The 27,377-nt window shown below is 35.0% G+C and overlaps 1 protein-coding gene and 1 long non-coding RNA gene across 2 annotated transcripts in view; one reads left to right on the top strand and one right to left on the bottom strand.

The window, feature by feature from the left end:
• The window catches only part of LOC129146643 (uncharacterized), a 34,172-nt gene that overhangs the window by 4,729 nt on the left and 2,066 nt on the right, over positions 1 to 27,377 (top strand). The gene's annotated exons all lie outside the window — the stretch shown is intronic.
• Positions 13,114 to 27,377, bottom strand: part of DNAJC10 (DnaJ heat shock protein family (Hsp40) member C10) — a 37,935-nt gene continuing 23,671 nt past the window's right edge. The window contains exons 14-23 of the mRNA XM_037523667.2: positions 26,478 to 26,605; positions 26,075 to 26,191; positions 25,112 to 25,213; positions 23,907 to 24,062; positions 22,993 to 23,126; positions 22,125 to 22,178; positions 21,733 to 21,880; positions 18,749 to 18,868; positions 16,809 to 16,913; positions 13,114 to 15,686 (exon numbers count right to left, since the gene is read on the bottom strand). Of these exons, the coding sequence (XP_037379564.1) occupies positions 15,675 to 15,686; positions 16,809 to 16,913; positions 18,749 to 18,868; positions 21,733 to 21,880; positions 22,125 to 22,178; positions 22,993 to 23,126; positions 23,907 to 24,062; positions 25,112 to 25,213; positions 26,075 to 26,191; positions 26,478 to 26,605 (1,076 nt within the window). The 3' untranslated portion in view covers positions 13,114 to 15,674. The remainder of the gene's footprint in view (positions 15,687 to 16,808; positions 16,914 to 18,748; positions 18,869 to 21,732; positions 21,881 to 22,124; positions 22,179 to 22,992; positions 23,127 to 23,906; positions 24,063 to 25,111; positions 25,214 to 26,074; positions 26,192 to 26,477; positions 26,606 to 27,377) is intronic.

Here is a 27,377-nt window from a genome sequence, read left to right as displayed (position 1 = left end):
GTACAAGTCCATATTTAATGGAATGGAATCTGGGATCTTGACTACTCCCAAAATGAATGGAGTCAAAATCATGTGATGATCCAAGAATTCCCCATAGAGAACTACAATCTGGAATATTTAAAGCAGGTGCAACCTAATACCTAATACCGTGGTGGTTTTAAAAAGTCTTAATAAAGACGCCAAGGATTTTAAAAATTAAAGAGATTAAAACGATAAATATATGAACCTTTTTACCAGCCCTCTCCTCTCCTGTTTTACTCACCGAAGGTTACTATAGTATTTTTTTTGTTTATGTTAATCAGATTCACTAATTCTTACTATTGTGGCACATTTGTTTTGCTCAATAGTAGCATAATTATTTTCAAGAAGAAATTTCTCTATACATATAAAAATATATTTATATACACACATATATGGAGATAAATACATGTTACATAGAGATATATACATATGGTTAATTTTTGGAAAGAGTATATTTTTCCTAATAACAAGTTGAATATTTAATGTGACTAAGCATGATTACACAATTTCAGGAAACTTAACGTTGGTTTAATATTTCACCTAATGTATAATTCATATTCCATTTTCATCAATTGTCCCAATAATGTTCTTTAGAGCCATTTATGATGTAAACACTTATTTTTCCATTTAATAGGGTTCTAATTTTTAAACCTTTTTGAGTCAAATTGCCATACAACAAGCTGTATATAATTATTATAATATAATTAAATCATATAATTATATGACTCCATCATATAATTTTGTAAGTTTTGAAGTCCGAATACAAATTTCCACATGTCTGTCCCTTTGTAATCTCTCGCCCAATTACTCACTTCCCTGCTCTGCATACAGCCACTCATCTGCTTACTGTCACTAGATTAGTTTATATTTTTAGAGATTTATATAGAATGTACTGTTTTTTCAGCAAAATTACTTTGAAATTTATCCATATTGATGCATGTATCAATAATTTATTCCTTTTTGTTATTGAGAAGTATTCCTTTGTATATATTGTCGATTCTTTATACATTCACCTGTTGAAGGACATTTTGGCTGTTTACAGTTTTTGGTAATTATATGTGAAGCTATGAACAGTCATGTACAAGTCTTGTGTGAACATGTTTACCCTGCAGGTAAAGAGCTGTAAAGGAACATGTGGATTACATGGTAGCTGTATGTTAGACTTAAGAAATGTGGTTGAACTATTTTATATTCCAATAACATTTCAGGAAAGTTCCAGATCCTCCAATTTCCAGCCAACACTTAAACTGATCAGTTTTTTTCAATTTTAATGTTTCTAGCAGATGTGTAGTCATGATTCATTGTGGTTTTAATTTGCATTTCCCTTCTGACTAATGATGTTGACCCTATTTTATAGGTCACCTATGTGTCTTCTTTGAAGTGTTAAATTTTCCTTCATATTGAGATTTTTGGTGGTTTCTTAATTTGTGTTTATGTCATAGTTTTATTTTTATTTATTTATTTATACCTTTTTTTTAGATTTATTTATTTATTTATTTATACAAGCACTGGGGTACAGTCAGAAGCGTGGGAAGGTGAGAGAATTCATCAGAGCCAGAGGGGAGAGCAGAACAGGCAGACTGACAAAGTGCACTGCTGAGGGGAGCACTGGGCGGCAGGAGAGGTCTGCGCGCCATGTGGGACCCTCGCCCGGTGGCCTGGGATCGAACCGGCGCTGCAGAGGCTGCGGGCAGCTTCGCAACCCAGTGCTCAACCGCTGTGCCACCGGGGAGGCCCTTTAGTTTTATTTTTATTAGATTTATGTTATGCATACCCAGCTAGAATACCATAAAATGTTTCTTTCTTAGGATATCTTATCTGGAGAAAAATATTACCTCTCTGGCTCACATTGGTATTATAAGAGCCTGGCTAACCCGTGCCAGTCTTTTGACTCCATAGTTACTAACCCCACCCCCTGCAACCAATAAGCAATCAGTGGAGAGAAACTTCAAATTTCCCCCTGGATTCCATATGTCTTGCTGATTAATTCCTGAACATTGCATACAAATTATATTCATGAATACTGGATTTATTTAGCAGAAAAGAAATAGAAAGCAGAAAAAAATGTTATTCTCTAATAATAACTTGTTAAGTAAAATTTTATGAAGAAGCCGAGTTTGAAAATATCTTCAAGATGGGATATGGAATTGAAGAAGGGTTGGCCAATGTTTAACAGCTATATAATAATCATGGACAAAACTGTACTTTCTCCAGTATCATGTTAGGACACACACAGACTTCTAGCAGGGCTAAGCTTTTCTAGTTTAAGATGTTTACATATTTTTAAAATTTCACTGGACAGCAGTTTATTTGATGCTAATTTGGTGAAAATGGTATTCAAAAATACTGTGTTTAAATGACAACCTGAATATGTTTCTCCCTTAAATTCTAACTCTTGAGGCTGGATGAGGTGTTTTTATGTTAAGGCTTATTCATGCCAGTTTTGGATGCTAACTAGTTATGATTCATGAGGACTGAGAAGTAGAGTTTCTTTAATTGGAGAATTACTGCTTGGATTCAAATTTTATGGCTTGATCCCATAATGGATGAATTGGCCTACTTCTAAGGGAACACATCTTGTGTAGGGTATGATCTGTGTCGGTATTTATCCACTCAATTTATAGGTGTATATTCCCAAATGAAGAATTAAATTGTTTAAATTCCAACTAAAGAACTTAAAAAATATTTACTGGAAGTCATAGTATAAGACCAATTCATGGTCAGAAGGGAAGGGGTGAGCGGAGTGAGCAAATTGGGGAGAAGAGGGGACAATGGTATAGTGAAGGATTGATTTGTACTTTTAGTGGTGAACTTAATATAGTATATGCATGTATTGATTCTCCATGATGAACCTTTGTAACATATTGTATAATGCAACATCACTTCCAAAAAATAAGTCATAAAGTTTAAATACCTGAATGTGGGCAAGGAAGAAAGAGGATAGATAGGCGAGTAGAGAATATGATGAAAGGGACTATCCTGTTGTTACTCCTGTAAGGCTGGCAGGCAAAGTAGCTGATACATTAAGAAGCAAGTAAGGTTATTTGATTTTGATGCTAGGAGATGTGATCATTACTGTTGTAATTTGTTTTAAGAAAAGGTAAAACATGCTTTATTAGGTGGTAGCTTTTAATTTCGATGTTTTTTTAGAGTAGATTTAAACATATCTATTTTTCTATTCTATAAGGCCAAACAATCAACTGGGGAAGATAACAACCTATGGAATAATTGAACATAATACAGGGCTGAATGAAAGTTTATGCTTTCTTACTAAAAACATACTAAGTTGTGTAACAGAGTGAGATATTTTTTAGAAATTAAGAAACTTGTGGAGTCAAGGAAATCAGCAAAGGCTTCACAGGGAAAATAGGTTTTGGCTTTAAAAGATAAGGGGAAGGCTAAAAAGGCATCCATAAGCCATGTGGAAAAATGCTATGAAGCAAGTTATGAAATAGCAATTAGCTAACTTCTTCCAAAGCATGTGCAAAAGATGGAAAAAATAATTAAAATGGGAAACTAGTAATTAGAGTAAAAGTGTAAATTAAAAACACAGTCTTATCTCATAGTCGTTGGGATGGCTACCATCAAACAGAAAATATTAAGGTTTGGTGAGAACTGAGAGGACTAGAGGCCTTAACTGTTGGTGGGAAAGTGAAATGGTGCAGTCACTGTAGAAAACAGTATTGGGGCTCCTCAAGAAATCGTAAATAGAATCATTACACGATGCAGCAATTCTGCTTCCAGGTCTATATCCAAAAGAACTGAAAGCAGAAGGGCCTCCCTGGTGGCGCAGCGGTTGAGCCCTGGGTTGTGAAGCTGCCTGCAGCCTCTGCAGCGCCGGTTCGATCCCTGGCTGCTCCCCGGCCACCGGAGGAGGGTCCCACATGGTGCGCAGGCCTCTCCTGCCGCCCTCTGCTCCCCTCAGCAGTGTACTTCGGTCCTTCTGCCTGCTCTGCTCCCTGCTCTGACTCTGGTGAATTCTCTCACCCTCCCGCGTTTCTGACAGTACCCAGTGCTTGTATAAATAAATAAATAAATAAATCTTTAAAAAAAATATCCAATGTACTTAAAAAAAAAAAAAAAAAAGAACTGAAAGCAGAGTTTCAGAGACAAATGCTTTACAAGGACAAATTCCTAATGGCATTATTTTTTTCCATTTTAGCATTGATTGTAACAATAACAAAAAAGGAAACTGCATATTTGATGGTCATTGATAAGATAAATGATAAATTCCACACACTGGAATATAGTATATAGCTGTGGAAATGAATAAACTAAAGGTATCTCTTAACATGATGACTTTAAAACAAAAAATTGACTGAAAGTTGATAATATATTCAACACGATAGCCTCTCGATAAATGTTGCAAAACACGCAAACAATACCATTGCTTAGTAAAATAATTTAGTAAAAGTATTTTTTCAAAGTCTGGAATTCATAAATAAAGAAATTATCGTGGTTCTTCAGCAGAGGATGAGGAGTGGGGATGAGGGGGGAAGGGCCTAGAAAGAGATACACTAAGGGCCTCAACAGTATTTATAATGGTTTATTTCTTTTTTTCTCTCTAGAGATACATTTATTTGAGGAACGTTATAAAGGTACATTAGATGTTATAAACAGACCCAATCATGTGTCTCATAAAAAGCTGTTAGTTTAACATTACCATTATGCTTGTAAAGACAAATATTATTTAGTGTTCAGCTGCTAGGATGTCTTTGGAAGCATCAAATAGAGAACTAGAAACAATTAGGTGAACAAATAAAATACAGTGAGATTTATGTAAAAGAAGGAGTGGATTCATATGTAAAAGGAGTGGACGAAGTAATTTGTTGATTTTGACAGCTTAGTGAATCTTAGTGAATAGCTAAGAGGTATAAGCCATGTAAGTGAAACTTCATGGAGTAGTGGAGAAACAAAATGTGCTATATACAAATAGTTGCATATTACCAGTCTCAGAAAGACAATTTCGACATATGCTACAATATGGGTGAACCTTGAGGAAATTATAACCAGTAAAATAAGTCAGTCACAAAAGATAATACTGTGATTCCACTTATGTAAGGTGTCAATACTAGTCAAATTCATAGAAACAGAATGTGCAATTGTGGTTACTAGGGGAAAATGGGGTGTTGCTTAATGGTTACAGAATTTCAGTTTTGCAAGATGAAAATATCTGGAGACTAGTTGTTCAACCACGGGTATAACATCAACATTATTGAGCTTGACACTTAAAAATGGCTAAGATGGTGAATTTTATGTTATGTGCATTTAGTAACAAAAGAAACTAATGGGAATCAGGTGTTCTAAAAAAAGACACTATATGACGTTAATAAACTTGAAACTCCCCCCTTCATAAATAAGACCTATACATGCTTGATATCCTCACTGCAGAACCAAGAGCTATTTTTCTTAAGTCTACAAAAGTTGACAGTAGATCTCACTTCTGTATACTATGAGAAAGATATTCACTAACCTTAAGTGATCACAAAACCCTAGCATTTGAAGACCAGTTTAGATTTCTAAATACGCTACCTTTCCATTTTCCCAGAAAGTTACCTTTCTACTGAGAGAAATAGAAGTCACTTTTGCTGCAGGATAAACTCGCTTGTTTATGTTCTCTCTGTGTCTGAACACAGATATCATCATTATTTGCAGGACTTGTTATTACTACCCATTGCTAATGTTTTTTTCTTCTGAAAAAATATTTCAACTCTCCATCCTTACTTTCCAGATATTTTCCAACTTTGAATACTTTTTATACATCCTTTGTCATTTTCACTCTAGTTTCTTGCATTTATTTTAATAGTGGTGCTTTAAGTATTTTAAATATTACACTTATTTAAATAATAATATTTAAATATTACACTTATTTTGGAGATTATGGTAAAAACATGTGCTTTAGTATTTCTACTAATCATTATTTAACTTATAGGCATCTAACTCCTGAAATATTCCTTGTTTATTAAATCTCATTAGATGATCACATCTTCATTTCTGTATCTATTTGACTGAATTAGAGCTCTTTGCTTTTCAATAGGTTTGAAGTTGAAACTGCTTGTAACCAAACATGTAAACCTATAGTACTAGTCTTGTACCAAAAGACCCAAATCTAGAGTCTGTAGCTTTGATGGGCACATTTTGTCCTAACACATGGATGGACTAACACAAGGATGGACTATTTGGTAACAGTTCATAGGTTTGTCTGAATTTCTTGAGTATCAGAACTTGGAAGCTCCTCAGAAATCAAAACACCAGGTAAAGAGTAAATACAGTAGACCTACACTCTTTCTTCCCATAATTTCTAGAGCCTTTAGCAGAGTGCTAGGTGGCACTTTGTCCCTTCCTGGACCCGACTCAATACCATGAGAGCAGTGGGCTGTGATGGGATATGAATGTAGGGCCTGGAGTTGTTGGAAACACTAAAAGGTTAGGCTGCTGAGGTGAATGTTTTCTAGCTGGTTCTAGTCACTTTTTTTCTTTTCATGAATGAATGAAAGATTGAGATAATTTGTTTAGGAATGAGGGGCTCTACTCAGACACAGGGTGAGGTAAGGAAGACTGTACACCTCAAAGAATATGGAAGCACATCTAAAGCTGAGCTAAAGTTGGAAGGAAGGAAGGAGTAGAGGGCATTAGTGGGTATTTTCAGCATAGAATTAATGTGAGTTCATTTCAGGCATGAGTTTTACAATTATTTACTGTTTTATCTGCAGTGCTGTAGTTATACCAAAATGTTTCTTAACTGAGCATTTTCATTCAAAATTCTTTAGAATCATCTGGGATATATGTTGCACAGTGTACAAATCTCTAGAGTTGTTTATAGGGGAAAAGTCTGCTTTCAATAAACACAAGTTTTTTGTATAGAAGCAGTAAGAGAGTAACACTGAACTGCTTAGGGGCAGCAAGTGGGGGGAGGGGGAAGAGAAATTAAAGAGTGGAGTGAGTGATTAAAAAGGGGGCGGGGCAGGTGAGGGAGATTAGAGAAAGATATCCAGGGAAGAAAAGACAGATTCAGCTGAGGAAATAGCACTCCTGAGAGGAGCAACCTTGGAGAGTTGGCTATAGAGAGCTGAGGTTTCCATCCAGGACACAGGCTAGGGGCTGCCAGTCACCGAACGGCCCTTGGAAGCCCCAGAAGTCTCTTTGGGAAGACTATTCTGCCTCTTCCCGCAGGTTCAATAAGATCATGATGGTCAGTCTTTACTTTTGTTAGTCTGGTTTGGCATGAAATAGCGAAATGATGTTCAGGTTCCAAGCTGGGACGTGGGAGGGAGTAATACAAGGAAAATGAATTGCACATACTCTTCCAAAGTAGTTCTACTTAGGGCCAACTGATCCAGTTTTTATCCTGCAATTTTCCTACCTCTCCTAACTCAGTAGACTGATTTATCTGGCAAACAGATGATTATAAATTTGTCATTTGGAATTCTGAGTATAATTTCCATAATAATTTAGTAATAAAGACAACATCTTGCTTTTTGAAAATTAAACTATTATTTAAATAACTTTATACTATTGTTTCTATTTGAAAATTTCCATAATCAACCTGTTTACTCATTATTCAGTTCTGATAATACAATATAGCCAATTTTGTTTCATTTAACAACCATTTTCAACCACCCTCCAACTATTATCACCAACATCTCCCCAACCCCTACCCTCACTGGTTTTAGACCATCATGATCTAATTGAACCTGTGGGAGGAGGCAGAATAGTCTTCCCAAAGTGACTTCTGGGGCTTCCAAGGGCTGTTCAGTGGCTGGCAGCACCTAGCCTGTGCCCTGGATGGAAACTTTAGCTCTCTATAGCCAGTGATTTTAAAGCAAATCATTCTGTAAACACTGTTAGCACACCTGGAACAGACCCCTTTCCCAACAATGCTTGATTAACATAAAATATTCATAATTCTTTCTCCAAATATATGTATTTGTATATACATATATATATACATACACACATATTATTTACATATATACATATGCATATATTTATAGTCTGTTTAGTGAAAATCCAAATAAGTTCCAAACATTGCCCTTGACTGATGAGACTCAAAAGACAAAGATATTTTTAATCTATCGGTTATGTTGCTTTTTTCCCCCGATCATTTTTTTCATTAAGACACCATGTCAGGGCCTCCCTGTTGGCGCAGCAGTTGAGCACTGGGCTGCGAAGCTGCCCGTAGCCTCTGCAGCGCCGGTTCGATACCTGGCCATTGGCGAGGGTCCCACATGGCACGACAGACCTCTCCTGCCACGCCCGCTGCTCCCTTCAGCAGTGTACTTCTTCGTCAGTCTGCCTGTTCTGTTCCCCGCTCTGTCTCCTGTGAATCTTCTCACCCTCCCGCGCTTCTGACTGTACCCAGTGCTTGTATAAATAAATAAATAAATCTTAAAAAAAAAACTTTCTTAAAAAAAAGACACCATGTCATTTATCCTATGAAATTTCTCATATTCTTGATTTTTGTTGTCTTCATGTATATTTAACAAATTCTTGTTTTCCTGCATGGTTATCTGATGAAGTCTGTTGTTCAAAGAGTGGGCTTCCTACTTCATAAATTGAAATAGCACTAAAACTCCAAAATCCGGAGGAAATGGTTGAACAAAAGCAAATAAAGGTATTTTCAGTACAATTTTATATATGTTTTGTAGGTCCTTAAAATTAATGCATCTATACACTTAGCTATCTAGGCACAGTTTTCACAGTGGGGATCAGTTGAACCTCATCATGAGTTCACGTCTTCAGCAGTGTATGTGCCTATGTGAACTTCATGGATTTATCCTTTCATGTCATTCACACATTCATGTATTTGTCTTATTTGCTAAACTAGATTATAAACTTTCAGATACAAAATACAGTGTTTCTTTGTAATTTCTCATAGTCAAACGTACGCAAATGGTATCTAGGAATTGTTTTAGCGGAAAACAAAGGCAAATTAGACTTTGTGAATTCTCATTCAGTACTGAGGTAGTAACAGCATTTTCTAAGAATAAAAACCTACCGTCTCTGCTTATTTTTTTTTTTTATTTATTTATTTAGTTTGTTTGTTTGTTTTGTTTATACATGCACTGGGTACAGTCAGAAGCGCGGGAGGGTGAGAGAATTCACCAGAGCCAGAGCGGGGAGCAGAGCAGGCAGAAGGACCGAAATCTGCTTATTTTTGACTGCCATCTACTGGTACTTGATGCTGTCTCTGATTAAAATCTTTTAAAGGAATGTATCACACAGGGACTTAATAGATATAGAAAAAATTGATAGTTAATAAAAGTTGTTTGAGAAAGTTCCTTTTAAAGTAATAGGTACTTTCTTTTTAGGTAGCACTATATTAAGTATACAATAAAAATTATAAGCTTTTCAAAAATTTCCATAGTATATAATATTCCCTAAGCTTCATAAAGATTGCTAATTAAACTTATAGACCATAGACTACAACTTTTAAGGCATAGAATTACTAACTTCTAGTTAGAAAATCTTATCACAGTTGAATTACTGGCAAATTTATTTTAAGGCACATCAGCAATATGGTACAATGCTTGTTAATTAGAAGATACATTGTATACCTATGCACCAGGTTCTGGAAATAGAGCAGAACATAAGAAATTCACGGCCTCTATCCTCAGAGAAGACATTTGTATATATTGGGACTGGAGGTAGAAGAAACTGCCTATCATAATGATTTGATAAGTGAATTTTTTTTAAAGATTTATTTTTGCATACAAGAGCTGGGGTACAGGCCAGAGGTGTGTGTGGGGGGAGATGAGAGGATTCACCAAAGACAGAGTGGGGAACAGAACAGGCAGATTGTACACTGCTGAGGGGAGCAGCGGGTGAGTCAGGAGAGGTCTGCCTGTCCATGTGGGTTGCTCCCTGGCTGGCTGGGGGATTGAACTTATGCTGCAGTGGCTGTGGACACCTTCATAGGTTGTGTCTTAACCCCTTGTGCCACCAGGGAGGCCCTAAGTGAATTATTTGGTATTATGAAATTACAGTAAGTTAACATGCTTCACATTTTTTTCTGTGGTGAGAATATTCCTTAGTAACTTTAAAATCTGTAATACAGTATCAATTACTATAATCACCATGTTTTACATTGACTGGGTGCATATATCTTTTTGAATTTGTGTTTTTGGGTATCCTTAATACCCAGTAATGTGGTAACTGGGTGATGGAATTTCTGCATTTTTTACTTTTTGAGGAATTTCCATACAACTTTCCATAACAGCTGTACCAATTTACATTGTAAATAAGGGTCAACTCTCTCTCCATCCTCCCCAACACTTGTTTCATCTATTTTGGAGAACAGCTATTCTCACAGGTGTGAGACATGTCATTGCTTGTGGTGACCATCTTTTCGTGATACTAATGGCCATTTATGTATCTACTTTGGATAAGTGTCTGTCATAGATTCTCTGCCATTTTTATTCAGGTTGTTTTTCTTTTTAATGTTATTTTATGACTTAGTATGTTTCCGGCATTAACTTTGTTAAGCTTGTAATGTGCAAATATCTTTTCCCATTCAGTAGGATGTCTCTGTTTTGATAATTTCTTTCACTATGAAGTAGCTTTTTAATTTGATGTAGAATTGTTAGGGGGAAAAGGATGTCCTAATGCTAATTCCGTACAGGCTTTGTGGACTCCATCCCTACTCCAGACCAAAGCCAAAAGACACTGGGAACTACAAATCCCATCACCACCAAAGGGAATGTTGCTGGAACCTGAGGGTTGGGTTAAGCAGCCAAGTTTGGTATAAAACCAGACACGTGGGCTTTGGGGAATTCCCTTTTTTGGCTCTCTGCCAGCTCTGAGAGTGCCTTTGGGTTTTCAGGTCAGCAGATTGGGTAGGACGCATTAAAGACTATTTCCCTATTCTCTCCCTGAGTTGTACATTTCCTCAATTCCCTTTCCCTTGTAAACAAAGCTTTTATTAACCTTTTGTGTGTGCCTGTAGTAGAGTATTAATAAGTCCCTTTTAAGCAAGCTGGTGAGGACCCACAGCCAGGCAACCTGTTTTATATCGGGGCTGCTCAGTAACAGACCCACTCCCCGCTTCTCACCTACCCCTCCTACTCCCTTGGTGTAGGGAGTTGAGTCCCCAAACACATTTAAGGTCAATGCCAAGGAACACATGTCTGTTTCCTTCTATCAATTTTATGGGCTCATTGCTTCCAGGAATGAGGTGAGTTCAGGAGCCTTCCAAGTTGCCATCTTGTAGTGGAACCCTTTTCTTTTAAAAAAAAAATAGTTGTTTTAGCACAGGCCTTTCTGAATTTAATTACTAACTTTCAGGACAGCAGACTAAGTTATGCACTCAAATGACAAACTAATAATGTAATCAAATCAACACACCACATTTCTGAATTCAATACTGATATAGGTGTATATGTTAGGGGGGAAAAGGATGTCATATTATATTCATAATTCCAGCTAGTTACCTCTCATAAAATATACCCATCTGCTAACCAGGGTTGGATGACAATGTAAGACACTAAGCATGAATTTAGTGTGAAATAAAAAAAAGACTTGCCAATCACTAACATTTTAATATATGATCAGTATTTATACTTAGCTTGATAGTTGATCTAAACTTTACTCTTAATCAAAATGAGCTATTCACCAGAAGATTCTGGGTACTTGAGCATTTTGCTTTATATGTAAAGTAGTATATTACCAGGAAGTGACTTCTTTTCATCTTCAGAATCAACTTTATCCAGTATATATCAGTACAGAGAATTCATAATGCTTTTTGTCAATTTAACCTTTATAATATTTTTCTTTTTCTTTTTTTAATTTTTAATTTTAATTTTTTTTAAATAATAAATTTTATTTTTATATTCCCCATGCAATTGCAACCCCCCCATTCTGACCTCAGTCCCTCCCCTCCCGCCCCCCATCCCCAAAAAAGTGTCTCTGGTTCATAGTTTTTTGTTGATTTTGATTTTCACTTTCTTATAGTTATTCATTTTCCTGGTCCCTTATTTAAGTTTTCTAGATTCCTGCTATGAGTGAGACCATCCGGTATTTTTCTTTTTCTTTCTGGCTTATTTCGCTGAGCATGATCCCTTCAAGCGCCATCCATGTTGCTGCAAATTGCATGTGTTTATCTTTTTTGAATGCTGAGTAATATTCCATGGTATATATGTACCACATCTTCTTGATCCAGTCATCTGTTTTTGGGCATTTGGGTTGTTTCCAAAGCTTAGCTATTGTAAACAGTGCTGCTATAAACATAGGGGTGCAGGTGCTCTTTGGAATTGATGTTTCTGTGTCCTTTGGGTAAATACCTAGGAGTGGAATTGCTGGATCATATGGAAGCTCTATGTTTAGTAGGTTAAGAAATCTCCACACAGCTCTCCATAGTGGTTGGACCAGTTTGCACTCCCATCAACAGTGCAGGAGAGTTCCTTTTTCTCCACAACCTCGCCAACATTTGTTGTTGCTAGTTTTTTTAATATGTGCCATTCTCACTGGTGTAAGATGGTATCTCATGGTAGTTTTGATTTGCATTTCCCTGATTACAAGTGATGTTGAACATTTTTTCATATGCCTGTTGGACATTTGCATTTCCTCTTCAGAGAAGTTTCTTTTTAGCTCTTCTGCCTATTTTTATAATATTTCTTAACAGTCATGGCGGAACTGAATTTGTCCAGTTCAAGACACTAATCTGAGTTTGTTGGACTAAGACTAGGCTAATTACATAAAAATTCTGTTAAAATGGCTTTAAAATACTACTTTTTTTTTTTTTTTTTTTTTTTTTTAGAGGCATGCTTTATTTATTTGTTTGCTGGTTTGTTTGTTTTGTTTATACATGCACTGGGTACAGACAGAAGCGCGGGAGGGTGAGAGAATTCACCAGAGCCAGAGCGGGGAGCAGAGCAGGCAGAAGGACCGAAGTACACTGCTGAGGGGAGCAGCGGGCGGCAGGAGAGGTCTGCGCGCCATGTGGGACCCTCCTCCGGTGGCCGGGGAGCAGCCGGGGATCGAACTGGTGCCGCAGAGGCCGCAGGCAGCTTCGCAACCCAGCGCTCAACCGCTGCGCCACCGGGGAGGCCCATAAAATACTACCTTTTTTTTAAATAAAGATTTATTTTTATTTATTTATACAAGCACTGGGTACAGTCAGAAGAGCAGGAGGGTGAGAGAATTCACCAGAGCGGGGAGCAGAGCAGGCAGACTGAAGTACACTGCTGAGGGGAGCAGCGGGCGGCAGGAGAGGTCTGTGTGCCATGTGGGACCCTCCTCCAGTGGCCGGGGAGCAGCCGGGGATCGAACCGGCGTTGCAGAGGCTGCGGGCAGCTTTGCAACCCAGCGCTCAACCGCTGCGCCACTGGGGAGGCCCATAAAATACTACCTTCTTACAAAAAACTTTTCTTATAAGTATTTTGTCTTATACATAAAACAGTAATTTTCTGATAAACTATAATTCAAAGAAAATTCCTGCTTTGAATATTATCAGAAAACAAAGACATTTAAAGAACTTTGACAATATAAAAAGTTATTATACAATCATTACTGTTTTATTTTTCCTTTGTCTTAATATACTTTCAATAAAAATGTGATGTAAAATAAAATTTGGGAAATAGGAATACGCAAGCATCATTGGTGCCAAAACCACAAACTCCAAATGGATTCTTATAGTCACATGCTCAAAGTATCCAGTTTTTAATCTTAGCTGCCTGATAGAATGTACTCTGATCTGCAAAAGATGGTACTGTTACCCAAGGCCAGCTACACAAAAAAATAGTGTTGTTGAGAGAGATAGCATATTTTACCTGGAACTCCTTGGAGTTCTAATGGACTAATGTGAATGTGGCCATTAAAAATACTGCAAGCTGTTTTTGAAATATCCAGTGACACTGATTATGATTGCAGAAAACACACTGCTAATGTCTGCTACTTATTTGAAACATATACTTAACATGACTCCTGGGTAGTCTTGGCTTTAGAGCTGATTCCACAGGCACATACTTAGGTCAAGTTTCAGGATAAGTATTTTACTGCTTAAGGTATTTCTCAACCAGTAAGTTTGGAATTGTATTTATAGGTGGTAGTACAGGTATCTATAAACTTGTTTCTGGGTTTAGTCAGAACTGTGGGGACCATGTTGTGAATTCCTTTTGTACATTCCTCAGTGTCTAGCACAATGGTACTCACAAAACTGGTACATTATATTGACCAAGACTTATTTAGGCATTCCATCTTGGGATTTTGTAGAAACAAGTCAATGTTAAAAATTCTCTAGGCCTTGAAAACTTAACAAATGAAAGGCACTTTTATTACTGATCATAATTAAAAAATGTGGTGTTCAATTATAGTTAAAAGTTGAGATTGTTCCATATGGGCCTACATGTATAAAGTAAAATCCAATATAAGGCGTTAAAGGATGATGTGCTAGAAACAAAAATCTATTTTTGCACAAACTAGCTTTGAAATAATCTTTGAGGGAATACTGGAGGAGATAAAGTGTATTAAGAAAATAATTGTCACTTTAATACATAATCCTAGTAGGTTTTTGAGAAAACTGAGGTCTTCAAAAATTTATCTCATTTAATCAGCTGGAATCTACATATTGTTAGAAAAAAAAATTGGATTCTCTGAGTTTGAACAACTGAAACTCAAAGATCCCAACCTTAAATTTATATACTTGATTTTCTTATAAAAATAACTTCATTATGCCAGTGTTTATCTAAATAAGACTGACAGTAAACTAATAATTGGGATAACTACAGTGTCATTTGAGCTATAGTGAAACTGACCTGCAAACTTATTTTTCCTATTTAAATGTAAAGGATATACATCAGAACAGTCCAGAAGGCAAAAAATAAATATTATAAAATGCTTCAAAAATCAATTACTATCAGAGAGGAAACTTTTATAAAAGTAATTCAGAAAATAAACGAACACATATTCTAAAAATATACAACTTGATGTATCTGAGATAGTCTACAATGCCTAGTAAGTAACAGTTATAAATACTTTCCATTAGGTATTTCTGGATGCTGTAGAAATCTATGGAATCTGTTTATGTGCTGTTGCAAATGTTCAGTTTAAGAAATTAACATCAATTCTTCAACCTTTAAAAAGGAAAGAAAATGAAAAATCTCTTCACTACAATATGAAAAATAGGGTATCTATTCTGCCACACTGAGTTGTTTTTTAAATGCAATATATGGTTAGAGAATCATTTTCAGAGAATTTTTCAAAGGAATAGGTGATTGAAAACTTATCTCCAGGTGAAGCATTAAAACTTCAAGTGATAAAGTGTATAACCTCAACATGTCTATAGAAAATTGCAAAACAGGCTTGTGTTTGAATTGGCTGGCCAGAACATTTCCAAGGCTCAGCCATCTATAGCCCATGGAATCAATTTAGCTTGTGGCCTATGTGTCTATGGCCTTGGGCTAAGAATGGTTTTTCAATTTTTCATAGCGTTGAAAAGAAAACAAAACCAAAGCAGAATATGCAACAAAGAACCGTATATCATCTACAAAGCCTAAAATATTTATGATCTGGCCCTTAACAGAAAAGTCTGCAGACCCTTTAGATTTCAGACAGTGCAATAAAAAGTCCAAGGTAATGTTCACATTTGTCTTCTGAAGACGTCCTCTGATATAATTTTTAAGAATTTCTTTTCAATTTTTTCTTCATCTTCAACATCATTAAAGTTCATCCTATAGTAATGTAAAAGTGATTGAAAGAGAAGTATGAGTTTATGTTAATGATTTTCAGTATTATATAATGAATCAGTACATGAAATGTCCTTTTCCCCCATTGTTAAAGTATAGTTCATAGTTTTTATGTATCCATGGCAGATACTACCAAAAGAGTTTTACAAAGTACTTTCAAAGTCATTCTTTGGTATGTTTTTTTACTTAATTTCCTTTCCTTTCAGTTATGATATTCTGGTTTGACTAATAATTTGTTTTAAACCTTTAAAACTTGAGATAAGCTACAATTTTTAAATTAAAACAGAAAACTACCATAGCCAAGACATCAGAAAAACATTTTTGTTCACTGAAACCAAGAAAAATAATTACAAATCTTTATCTCTTTCCATCTATCCTGGGGTTTGCAGTTGTAACAGGGTTCTATAAAGCCAGCAGTTGCTAGCCCTCTCCAAAACTCAGATTGTTTGTCATTTTTTCCACCTTATAGGGAAGAATCCAAGAATCCTCATATATGGTTGTATTAAATTCCATTAAGAAAGCATTCTGAACTATTTCTAAATATGTACCAGAATGACACTGATTTTAAAAAGGAAAAAACTGCCCTCTACAAAATAGTAGGAATGAGGTTACATGCTTCTTGATAGATTAAATATTTCAGGAGAGGCCAAGGTGAATACAGGTTTTAATATACCTTGACTATAGCAAGACAAAACAAAAACTGCTATCCAAAATGTGTTAACAAGTTCCAAAAGAGTCAATGCTTTACTTACATTCAAACAAAACGTTACTTACATTAGAATAAAACTTAAGTAATTTATGGCCATAGTCACTATTTTTTGTTAAATGTTTAAAATTTTTATTTCCCAGCAATTTATTTTAATTTTTTAATTAATGACATTATTTTACATCCTCGTTCTTTTATTTTTGTTAAATGTTTTACTTGTCCAAATTTCTAAGCAGTTCAGTGTCAAGAGGCTACATTCTGACTGTCCTATTTGCCAAAGAAGAAATTTGCAACTCCCTATTTTTAAGCTTCATTTTATGTGTTTACTGACACATACATGTTTATACTAAGAATAAATTTAGTTAATGTTTACCAAAGTCAGCTCTAGACTTAGTTCTTACCTTATCTCTCTTTCCATGATTTTGGAGATTCTCCAATTTTTCATAAATTAGAGTAGCAATCTCCTTTGCATCTCTGGAATCTATTTGTTCTCCCCAAATATTTCTCTAGAATGAAAAACACTCTTCTTATAATGTATTAAGTAATTAAACATGACATTTCCATCTAAGAAACTAGATTAAATACTCCTTGAAATTCCAAGTGTTTGAAACTCAAGTTTCTTCAAGGAAGTAATACTGCAAAGGCACAGTTAACCTACAAATTCTTGAAATATATGAACAATGCTGATGTTGGATTATGTAAAGTAATTCCTTGGGAGAAATGCACTGAAATCCAAATGCTTCAAACATCTGTATCATAAAAGACTGTGTCCCCAAAGAACTTCCAATTGTTATAATCTAATACAATCATTGGCACAGAAAAAAATCTTGATCAATTGCAATAATGGAAAGCAACTTTTATCTCTAAGTCTACATATTCTGGATCTGGAACCAGTTGTTTCCTTCCTACTGTGAACCTGAACTTTGTGCGTGACTGCCTACCTTAGTATGTATTTGATTCCAATCACTATACTGCTTTGGCCTTCTTGTCTGGTAAGAAATTCTGGATGTCAACTTGCCTTCTGGTTTGGTTAGGGATATTCTGCTTTCTGATTTTGTCCTCTGGATACATGGTAACATCTTTTCAAACAGCTTCCTCTGTCTTTGTTAATCCTGTGACTGCTTATTATATTGATACTTTTCTAACATTCTTCACCTTAATGAAACCTTTTTGTCACCTATTTCTCAGGGGAAGTAGAGCTGAGGATTCCAAATGAAGACTCAAGCTCTGGAATAAGCTCCTTTACTCTCATCAAGTTCTGCTTACTTTATAGGTTCTAAAAATAGAGAGAACCTTAAAAAAAATCAAAATCCTTCACTAAGAAATCAGATGTCTAACAATTTCAGATTTCTGAAACATCTCATCTCTTTAGTTCTGTTTTAGAAGGTACTAAATTATCAGCATCTTAATCTGATACTCTATTACAAAAAGCATGTAAAATATTGTACTTGAATACTAAATTTTTTGTTTCAAAGACTGCCACAAAACATTAACACACTGAAAATACTGTTTACTGTATCAGTTTTATTGTCAGAAATGTCTAATTTTTTTCTTGGGAAGAGAGCAAAGGCCATGAGTACTTTAAGTTAGCAACTGTATTGGCTGGAAGACTAATAACATTTAGGTGACAGGTACACAATTTGGATCAGTGATCACAGAAATTACTTTTTATTGAACTGTAACTTCATCATAGTCTAAACCATTAATAAATATTCCTCAAGATAAATGCTCAGGTACTAAGGCTATTTCAAAAGCATTATGATATTTATTTTCTGTCTTCCCTGGAAAGAAGATTAATAAAGGAAAACACAAAACCTCATAGGAAATTACCTTTGAATTCTACCACTCACAGGAAATCATTATTAGTATTTCGAATGTCACACTATTAATTTCCCTGTTTTTGAATATAAACATTGTAAGGCAAGTTTTGCCTATATACCGAGTCTCTAAAATCACTTGGTATATAGCCAAAAATAAACTTGCATCAGTAATGTACAATAATATAAGATATAACAGAACATAAACCAGAAAGAAAAACATTACTCAGATTAAAAACAAATCTTTTTCCACAGTCTCTGCAGCGCGGGTTCGATCCCCGGCTGCAGGGCTAGGGTCCCACATGGCGTGCAGACCTCTCCTGCCGCCCTCTGCTCCCCTCAGCACTATACTTCGTCACTCTGCCTGTTCTACTCTCTGCTCTGGCTCTGGTGAATTCTCTCACCCTCCTGCGCCTCTGTTTTGTATAAATAAATAAATCTTTATTAACCCCCCCCCAAAAAAAAAAAATCTTTTTCGTCTTGGCCCGTTGAGAAAAGGAAAACTGAGGTGAGCTTGTCCTTACCTTTGCTTTCTCGTAGGGGTACAATCGAACAGTTGGGTAGGCTCTAATGCCAGCTTTCTGGCATGTCTGGGCATGAGCCTGACAGTCTACTTTTCCAGCTTTCACTTTTCCTTTCATCATCTGAAAAAAGATAAATTGAGCGTAGATTCTCTTTGGGATAACTGTTCTGGCAACCACAAAGTGATACCAGAAAGTTCAAATCTTTACATATCTAAGGATTTGTTATTTAAAAAATTTAGTATTCTTCCCTTCAATTAAGAATGCTTCCAAATTCTCAAAGACGCTTTTAAATTCCTTTGCCTTATCAAGAAAACTAAGCAGTTTACCTGGAATTACAACTTTTCCTGCTACTGACACCTTGCCCTCTCTCACCATTAACACCTGATTCTGCCCTCACCCTTCTTTCTCTGGCCTCATGTGTTGAAGCAGCCTTCTTCCACTTTTGGAAGGCTCACTTCTCCTTCAGTCTTATACCTATGATCAAAAAAGGATTCCTTTCTTGATTGCACTGTTTGGCTACTATATTCTTTCTTTTTAGAAGTTTACTTTTACCACTTTGCCCCTTATCAACAGATTTTAGTCTAGCTTCTGTTCTTACTGCTTCCTTTAGTGAAACTTAAATGTTCACCAATGAATAACTCCTGTATAAACAAAAAGAATGGAAATTTCTCTTTTTATTTGCTTGGTTTTCCTGCCTTTTAGCTTTTCTTTATTTCTAGCATGAGGACGACCATCTATCTACACCTACCCCTCAAATTATAGTATTCAACCAGAGCTCCAACTCTGTCAATAATCTTTTCAACGATGAACACTTTCCTAGGACGCTCTTTTATACCTCTATGCTATGGAACCTCAGTCACTGCCCTGAATTTAATTTTCAGCTATGTTTTTAGCCTGCTCTAGTTAATGAGCACCCTAAGTACAAAATTTCTAAAAAGAACCCTTTTTCCCTTAATCCACTCTTCCTTCTGTCCTACTATTCACTTAGTTCAAGTTAACAACTAGGGTCTTCCTAGACTCTTCTTTCCCTTATCTATCCCACTGAAATACTAAGTCCTGCTCATTCTTATATTTCCATTTATCTTCTTCTTTCTCTTAGGACACTATATAATTTTTGGTGCTGTAACTGTCTTTCTTTGCTTTTGTTGTTCTGTTGATCCTATAATACAAAATGGATCTGACCATATCCAATAGTTCTCTTCTAATGCTTATATAGAATACATTCAGAGCAGTATGAAATGACTAAGTCTGCAATGTGAATAGTGTGGGGAAAATGACCAAACCCTCCTCCATCTATTTATTTGAGCCTCAGTTTTTGACACATCCCTTCAGTCTTCATATTGTTAATACTAGACCAACAGTGGAGATCCCTAAACATGGCCCTACATCCTTGCATCTTTGCAAATGGTCTTCTCTGCTTAGAGTGCTCTCTAGCCAACCATTTCAACTAAATAAACTCTTAGGGTTTGAGACAAGAATTACAGTAAAACTAGCTTTTACGTCAAGCCTTCTGTCATAACTGATCTTCCTTGCAAATTTTTGCTTCACTCTGACTACAGCAGTGGTCTATTTTATTTACAACTTCTCACTGGAGTAAAATCTTACTAAAATGTGAAACTTTATCTTTTTATTTTTGTAGCTCCAGTATTTAGCATAATGCTTTTCACTTGGTAGTTAGAATCTGTTGAATGATCTTTTATGTTTAATGAATTTCTGCTACTTTCATGATAAAGCTGCATTATAAATATATAACTAAGTTTCTCAGCACATGAATGAAAGGGAATAAAACATTTTGTCAGAATTATTAGAGAAAAAAGTACGAGGGAAAAACAAAGTGGAAAAACCCGAATAACTTATTCGTGTTTTTTTTTTTTGACTAGTCCTTCAGTAACCTATTAGGGCTCACAGAAGCTTGGAAATCCCTTTGCTAAAAAAAATTCCCACGACTTCTGATACTCAACTTTCAGTGAGTGCTGACTTTCTCATTCTAATGTGTTTTGTAGACAATGGCAGAAGCAATCAATCCAGATTAGGTCATTAATAGGGCTGTTACAAACACCAAAAACTCCAATGTTATTCAGTTTATGTATTTGGTTTAACTGTATATTAAGTTATTCTAGGGGTATAAGTTATTCTAGGGGTACCTTGCAGTCAAGAAGCCCATATTCTTAAGACAGACAGACATTTAGACATTTAAATAAATAGCACATATTGTAAGTTTAGAGTACAAGCTATCAAGGCAACAATGATTAACTGAGAAGGACAGAGAACACAGAAGTACTGTGGGAGCTAGATTGTGTAGGATGAGGAGAAAAAAAATCCACATAATCAAACTAAGAAACTTTTGGGAAAGAGGGAGCAGCAGAATGTATATAGAGGTATAGAGAACCTGGTGTACTTTGTTGTGTTCGGAGTATCCACTGTGGGGGCAAAAATAAACTGAAAAAGGTAGTAATGGTCAGATCAAAAACCTGTAGTGAAGAATGCATGTCAAGAAACTTGGTTAATGGGAAACTAGAGAAGGCAAAATTTTCAAAGATGTCCAGGGTAGAACTGAAGAAGACACTGAGTTAAAAGGCAAATATAAGCCTATAGATAAGAGATATTGAAGGCTTGAATAAAGAGGCTAGCAGAAGAGATGGAGAGATGATAAATTTGAAAGACCTGTAATAGGACTGATAGGATCTATTTAGTGATTGAGCACAGCAAAGTAACGGTGGTGAGGGAAGGAAATAATGGACAAGAGGGAGAGCTTAGCTTTCTGGCTCTTCTGGTTAGGTACATGATATTATCAACCAAGATAAAGATATTAGATTAAAAATTTTAATAAAGAAGGATGAAGTCTGAAAAGATAATAGTCATAGAAAGAGTTTATATTTTTTAAACAGGAAACTTGAGAAAAATATTAAGATTTATAATGTTTTATCTAATTATTAAAATATACATGTGATCACATCCTGTTTAAGTAGATAGATAAGACTTACCCTGGCCAAGAGCTCAAATTCTGGAGCAAAATTTTGGCAAGGTCCACACCAAGGAGCATAGAAATCTATCACCCAATGATGTTTCCCTTGTAAAACCTTTTCATTGAAAGTCTGAGGTGTTAGATCTGTAGATGCTTGAGGTAAAAATCTATGGCAAGGGAACAAAATAATTTTTTATTGTACAAAACCAAAGCAAACATCTAAAATGTAATAGTACAAGACTTTGACTTAAAAATGATTTCAAAGAATGATAGTGATATAAAGCACACATCATTATTTTAAGTATGTACTTTAGAATTCTAGTACCTTAAATAACCCCCAGTAAATTTAACTACACACATAAGAGGAAGGTAAATAGCATTTAATTTTTATACAATAAATATTTTACTCACCCTAAGCCCCAGGTTCTTAGGGAATAAGCATCCCTATTCCAACCATTGTAACTACTGAAAGAAAAAATATATAGTTAAGTTGTAAATACCATTTTCTACTATTGGTATGTTCAAAAAGCAATCTCATTGTAGCAACTTAAAGAAGAGTTTGATTGACTTAGTATCTCTCTTCTCAGATGTATGTATTTACAAATACTGCTATATGGTTTCCCAAATATATTTTTTTCTGTATTCTTGTGTTCTACACAGACCTAAATGTCAGTTTGCCTGCTAGACATCTCCTTCAAACCCATGGAACAGCAACATTAAAAATGTCCCATGCTTTAGCTTTTGAATCTTAACTTATTACTGTCAAATTCCTACCCACTTTTCAAAGATACCCCATAAATGCAGTCTTTAATGATTTCCTCTCATAGAATCCATGTTTCATTTTTACCTTTTTCATTGTATGTATCATTCTACCTTGTGTTTGAATTTTCTGCCTAAAATACCATGGGGTGCTGTTCAGCTGCTCATGGGCACTGAGATAGACTTGGGAAAATTACGTAAAGCCTATGACTCTGTTTACTTATCTGTAGTAGCAGGAAGGGAGATAATTCTTATTCTTCAGGATATTGTATGAGGACTAATGAAGAGTACCTGATATCAAATTAGGACTTCATAAATGTTCCTTTTACCTTATCTTCTTTACTAGACTGTCAGTTTCATGAACAGTGGGACCGTTCACTTCTTTTTGTTCTCATTACCATACTAATGAGAACACAGTGGACTCCCAAGATGTTTATTAGGTTAACTTTTATCTAGTTATGATAAAAACTGAACAAATATATGGTTATAACAATGTCTTTACATCTGAGGGAATACTTACTGATATTGATAAGCTTTATTTGACTTTTGGGGAAAAAGTCTTATCTCGGGGTATCTCTGAACGTTTTCTTGGGCACAAAAAGAATGATACTGTTGGCAGTCGATACTGCCCACATTGATCAATCCAGTTAATGTCTATAAAAGAAAAAAGATAAATAGGTCAAAGTGACTAGAATAAATTCACTTTCCTAACTATTCAATGTAGGTTTATAGTAGAGAAATTGCCACTGTAAGGTTATTATCAGTGAATTTTACCAAATAAAAATGGACAAGGGCTTAAAACAGTACACCACTTATAGTAATGAACTGAAATCTATTCATTCATCTAATACATGGGGAAATTGTGTTAGAAATCAAAAACATATAGTAATATATCAGTTAATTTTCCAAATGGAGACAGTTATACTGACTCACCTAAATTTTAAATTTTTACTGAAAAGAGCATAAAAATATATTCTTTTAAGATACCAGAAACCATTTTAGCTTTTAGGTTGTTCATTTTTTATTCTAGAAATAAACGTTAATAGTCATTTTGGTATTTGTTTCTTCTCTTTCATGATTTATAAAAGTGTCTATTTGTAGGAAATTTTCTAAATGTTATTGATCAAGGTTACTTTTCTTACATTCCACAATACTCTGAAGCACTATCTTTAAATCTCTAAAAGTAAAGGAGTAAAATATTTTGATAGGAAATAAAGGGGATCTTTGGGTTCAGTGGTAGGAATTTGGTGAAAAGTCTACCAAGTGACACAGAAAATAGGGTAATTATTCTATATTCACACTCCAAAACATGCAAGTGATATTAATATTGTTAAATGACAATCTAATGGTGGGCTCATTTATATCAGTTACAAAATCTGTTAAATAAACCTTCTTAGAAAGTAGTATGATTTAAAATAAGCAATTCTACTATACCCGGGCCATTCTTTTCCATTCTGGCATTAAGATTTGACATGGATGACACCATGGAGAATAGAAATCCACCATCCAGACTTCATCATGTTTTCTTTGTTTAACTAGTTCATTGAAAGTGGTTGGTGTCAGGGAGATCACTGAAGGATTCATAAGATCCTGAAGAGAATATAGCTTCCATTATATTTTTTGGCAAATTGTTGGTATGTGTTATTTAGAAAAGTTCCTATTTTTGAATAATCAAAAGGTACTTAGAATCTCTAGCAAGTTATTTTAAAAAGATATAATCTACCTTAAGTTTGGATTTTATTCATTAGACTTTACAAATCAAGGTATACTTCTGTGTATCACTAAAATCACTTTTAGAAGGGAAAAGAGGCAACTGTATTTAAGGTTAGGGGTGGCTGAGGCAAGAGTTCCAAGACTTGCCTAAAACCTATAATTACTAATGGAAAGTCTACTATCCTTTTTTTTCTGACATTCTGACTGGAGATACTGCATAACTTCTCTACAAATCACTTGCTCCAGATGCTGTTCAGTCTATCATGATCAAAGAGCACAAACTAAGATTTAGCTTCATTAGGATGAGAACAAAAAACAATTATTACTTTGGAGGAAGGAGAGATGAGTAGCACAGGGCAGAATGGTCATTACCTGGATAATAAGCTAGAATGTTCCATTCCTTAGGTGGCGCTAGTAACTATTTCAGCCAATGAAGACTTTAGTGAGAAAAAAGGAGATGCTACAATTGTACAGTATATTTTGTTAATAACACATAAGCTTGGCATAGCTGTCTAGGCGTAGAGACCCTTTACTGGGTGGATGGGATAAGAATGTCCCTTATCCATGTTTCTTAGGTAATAATGGCCTCATTCTTATATCAAACTCCTGTATCAACTATTTGGGACCTAAAGAAATAATCTATGGTGGTTCTATCAGAAAAAAAAAAAAACAACAACAGAAAGAGGGTGACAAGGCTTTATGTTAAAGTATAATTTCATAGATTCAAGGTACTAGGCACAGTGTACTAGGGAACAGAAAAGCATACTTATTCTCAGAGTTTATTATAAGTACAAAATGAAATAGAAAAATTAAAGAAATTCATTGTTAGAAAATGTTTTGGCATGAAAAGAATTCCATTATTAAATGTGCTAAATATTTATACAAAATGTACATATACACGAAGGATTTGTAGTTATAGAAAGTACCTCTATGAATTCCAGTATTTGTTCAGCGGAATGATGTCCTTCATATTCATGAATGTTGGACTGGTTGAATACCACTGTTGTTGGATAAGCCTGAATATTATACTATTAAGAATAAGAATACAAATTAAATAAAGGTTTTATATATTTTTCACCTATCTGTTTCAAATTTATAACTACTTTACCTTTACTTTAAATAATAGGATTTAAAAACCTATTGTAAAATTGCTGATGACTGAAAAATTTTAGCCTGGTCAGATTTAGCAAAGGAAATAGATTCACAATTGCATTTAAATGATACATCTTTTAAATCTCTTTAATCCTCCCCACCTCCAATGTGTTTGTCCAATAAACTTAGTGTTGTCTTGTAAAGTCCTCTACATGCTGAGATTTGCAGATTGTGTGCCCACGGTGTCATTTAACATGTTCCTCTGTCATTTCCTGTACACAGAGGTGCTTGATTCAGGTCTGATAACTTTTCCCCCAAGAATATTTTTATAGGTGGTATTATAGATACTTTCAAAGTGAAGTGTAAATTCTAGATCTTCCTGGACCTGAAGAAAGAATATTTATTAACCTAAGAAAATATTTTTATGTAAAAAAAAGGTTTCAAAAGCTTGTTTCATTGTTTTAATTACCTCCTATTAATTACACGTAGAAGATAAGTACGAGGAAAGCAAAAGAATAAAAATTAGACTGCCAAAACGTAATGTTAAGTTAAAAAATGTAAATAATTGAAAATCATGTATTTTATCAAATTATTTTCCCGAGTTTAGTAAATAAGACATTTACAATTCAACTACACATATATTATTGTTTTACTATATCACTTTGATTAAATCACTTATTTTGCTACTATAAATATACAAGTACATTTGAAGGATGATATTATATTAGTATTAAGCTGTGAAAAGGTATCTATTTTATAAGAACTACAAAAAATGTAATTTTTTTAAACTGCCATACCATATTACAGAGTCCTTCATGAACTGTACAGTCCAGTGTGCCAAATTTAAGTTGACCATAAAGATGTTTTGATGCTTTTCGTAACTCTGGCAATAAAGCTCGACATGGTGGACACCACTAGGAAAGAAAAAAATATTCATAAGTACTGAAGCAAATGAAACAAAAGCATTTTGCAACAAATAATATGCTAAGTAAAATAAACCAAACTGAGTTGTTGTATAGTTGATAGTTGGAGGTAAACGTTTATCATCTCTCTTAGTGCTGACATAGTGAGATAGTGGCCAAAACTGTTATGTAAATCTTGTACACAAGGTTCAAGGTTATCTAGACAATATCTTTTTGCTCTTACAAGAGAAAATCTTAGAATAGTGAAATTTGACAGGAAAAAAATGAAATGACTTACAGGGGCAAAAAAATCAACAAGCCACGGTTCTTTGTTACTAGCAGGAAAATTTTGAGGTCCCAATGTGGTAACATGAGAATTAACACTTTCTTTGGCAAAGGCAAGTATATCATATAGAATCTTCTTTCCTTTGAAATTAAAAGAGAAAAATTAAAGTCCACATTCTGCCTTTTTATTCACAGAAACATTTCAAAGTTTTTATGTCATTTTTTATACTTAAAATGTTAAAGGAAGATAAACTTATGAATTGAATTTAGTGCAGTTTTAGTGTCCTGTATGCTACTGATGGAAGACCAGTTAAAATGTCAAACCCTATGTGATATGTTTCCTCATTCTCAGCGGCAGAATTATATTTTTTAATAGTGGAGTTCCTTATGCTTACCTGAAATGTCCTAATTCCCACATCTACTTCTTCAATGTAGATTTTGTTTATGAATTCAAAAACCTATTACCAATTGCCCAGTGGAAATATTTACCTGGATGCCATAAGCTTTTCAAACATATCAAAATCAAGTTATTTCCCCTTAAACATGCTCTCCTATCTTGGCAATGGCATAACCCAGTAGATTTCCTAGAGTGATTTTTTTGCCTTCCTTCTTTGCCTTTGTATCATACTTCACTCATCATCTTACCATCTCCAACCCCAATCTAAGCTACTGCCTATGTTCAATCTGGCCTACTACAATAACCAACCTGGTTTTTCGGCCCTTTTTCTACAATTACTACTACAGTCAACTTAATCTGATCATAATATCCTCTTGCCTAACAGATTCTGATGCTTTTCCCTTGCCTAAAGAATCTTCTTGGCTTGGCAGATAGCTCTCTCAGTCACTGCATAGTACATTTTCCCTGGTGCCCCCTGACATTCCTTCAGTAGTCGATATTAAACCAAACACATTT

The sequence above is a fragment of the Talpa occidentalis genome, unplaced genomic scaffold (assembly GCF_014898055.3).
Source record: "Talpa occidentalis isolate TD23 unplaced genomic scaffold, MPIMG_talOcc4v2.1 talOcc4.3, whole genome shotgun sequence".
In the NCBI taxonomy this organism is placed as follows: Eukaryota; Metazoa; Chordata; class Mammalia; order Eulipotyphla; family Talpidae; genus Talpa; species Talpa occidentalis.
The sequence above is the reverse complement of the archived record's forward strand: the minus strand, read 5'-3'. Positions and strand labels throughout refer to the sequence as shown.